Here is a 2,070-nt window from a genome sequence, read left to right on the forward strand (position 1 = left end):
TACAAAACCTCTGAATCCTCTTGCAAAATGAAACTTTCGCCTCAAAACAGTTTTACCTGTGCTCAAAATCAAACACTGCTCTCAAATCATAAACAAAGTGATCAAAATAATATACACTGTCAAGCGGTCAGTAAACAATACACCAATAAATAGAAAACACATTGTTCAAAACATATAGTTCTCAGGGAGAAGTAGAATTTTAATCTCAAAACAAATTTCATATGAATGAAAACATGTTCTATTACAGTAGCTCAAAATTGATCAGAAATTACGACTGTGCTTTGCTCTTTGCAATTTATTTTGTTCTTCCTCCTCCTTGTACCCCTATTTTTACAGTACTGTACCCTGCATCTCACAAACGTGTCCTTTGTCTCTGATACTGTAATTCTTGTTCTTTGTTGATATGAACCTGCAACCAGTCAAAATCTATTGAGCAGTCAGTACTGTTACTGTGACAAATAGAAAGCACGATGTTCAAGGCCATACAATTTGTTTATTGTACATTATACAGCCTACAATGCACTGTAGGCCTACTACAGTATACAATACTACAGTAAAAGGGACAAAAATCAAAGGAGTCAACATATCATCAATGTGCTTCTTCTTGTCTTTGGGCTGGGTCAGGCCAGAGCACTTCGTCGACATCACAAGCAATATTTTCTCTCCTGAGGCAACGGGGGAAGAAGCCTCTTGTGTGCCGTATCCAGCCCTGCCATGATTCCTCACCTATATCACCACAGGCTAATTCCATGGCTTGCAGCAGATTTACTCTGGTGTAGGGTTGTCTATCATACACTTTCCATCTCCATGAGGAGAAAAACTCCTCAATCGCATTCAGGAAAGGCGAGTATGGAGGGAGGTACAAGGTCATAAGCTGACCATTGATGTTAAACCATTCCCTTACCTGAGCAGCTCGGTGGAAACTGACATTGTCCAGCACTATCACATTGGTGGGAATGGGATTCTCATTTAGCTCTTGACCCTGCTGCTCAAATAAAATATCTCTTAGATTGGCCAGAAATCTTAGAAGATGCTGGGTGTTATATGGCCCGAGTGTAACATGGTGATGTAGAACACCATGGTTGCTGATAGCAGCACAGATTGTGACATTGCCACCTCGTTGACCAGGGACTTCAACAATGGCCCGCTGTCCAATCACGTTTCGGCCTCTCCTTCTCCTCTTTGTTAGATTGAAGCCCGCTTCATCGACAAAGATTAACTCATGGGGTCTGTCCAAGGATTCCAAGTCAAATATTGTCTGTGTAGGAATACAATATAATGTATGTAGAATTTAGTAAGTTGTACAGAGACAGTGCTATATTGTAGAGTTCGATTTGGCCTACTGTATGCACTTCTGATTCACATACATTGTATGTACTGAAGAGTAATGTCATTCACATAGTATGTGGCAGTACTGTAGACAATCTGGATTACAGTAAATGTGTCTGAATGTACACTTACTTGCACATACTGAGCTCGCAGTTCTTTCACCCTTGGTGAGTTGCGCTCAAAAGGTACTCTGTATACTTGTTTCATTCGCATCCTGTTACGATGGATGACACGGTCAATTGTGGAAATGCTCACACTGTCGATTCCCTGGAAGTGTGTGTTGTCTTGTATCACTCGTTCCTGGATTTCTCTGAGTCGTATTAAATTATCTTGAAGGACCATGCCCACTATAACGGTCTCTTGCTCCTGAGTGAATATAGCTCTCCTTCCACCTGCATGTGGCAGCCTTGCAGTTCTACAAAAAGTAGATGTGCAGTTACAAAAAATATTCATGCAGTACAATACATACAGTGATGAACTTTACAAATGTCTATTGAAACAGCTGCATATAGTGTAGTACAGTAAATTTGCAATTACAAAAATACAGTAGCATACTGTACCTGTTCTCTTCTCTGAATGTTCTTACTATGGTGGACACAGAAAATCGGCTCAAATTGGGGTGCACTCTAAGTCCTGCTTCCCTCATTGCCAGTCCGTGGACTATAACATGGTCTATGACTGTTGCTCGAATTTCATCAGATATTTCCACTCTTTGTCTTCCTCTTCCTATTCGTCCTCCTC

The 2,070-nt window shown here is 40.8% G+C and overlaps 1 protein-coding gene across 1 annotated transcript; it reads right to left on the reverse strand.

Annotated features, from left to right (window-relative positions):
* Positions 1–552: 552 nt before the first annotated feature.
* Positions 553–1,782, reverse strand: LOC116395853 (uncharacterized). The gene is made up of 2 exons (XM_031870029.1): positions 1,462–1,782; positions 553–1,258 (listed from the first exon to the last, which is right to left on the reverse strand). Exons 1-2 carry the CDS (start codon positions 1,780–1,782, stop codon positions 590–592), a joined length of 990 nt encoding a protein of 329 aa, XP_031725889.1. The 3' UTR covers positions 553–589.
* Between the last annotated feature and the right edge of the window lie 288 nt (positions 1,783–2,070).

This window comes from Anarrhichthys ocellatus, unplaced genomic scaffold (genome assembly GCF_004355925.1).
Source record: "Anarrhichthys ocellatus isolate YVR2014 unplaced genomic scaffold, GSC_Weel_1.0 scaffold50, whole genome shotgun sequence".
Taxonomy (NCBI): Eukaryota; Metazoa; Chordata; class Actinopteri; order Perciformes; family Anarhichadidae; genus Anarrhichthys; species Anarrhichthys ocellatus.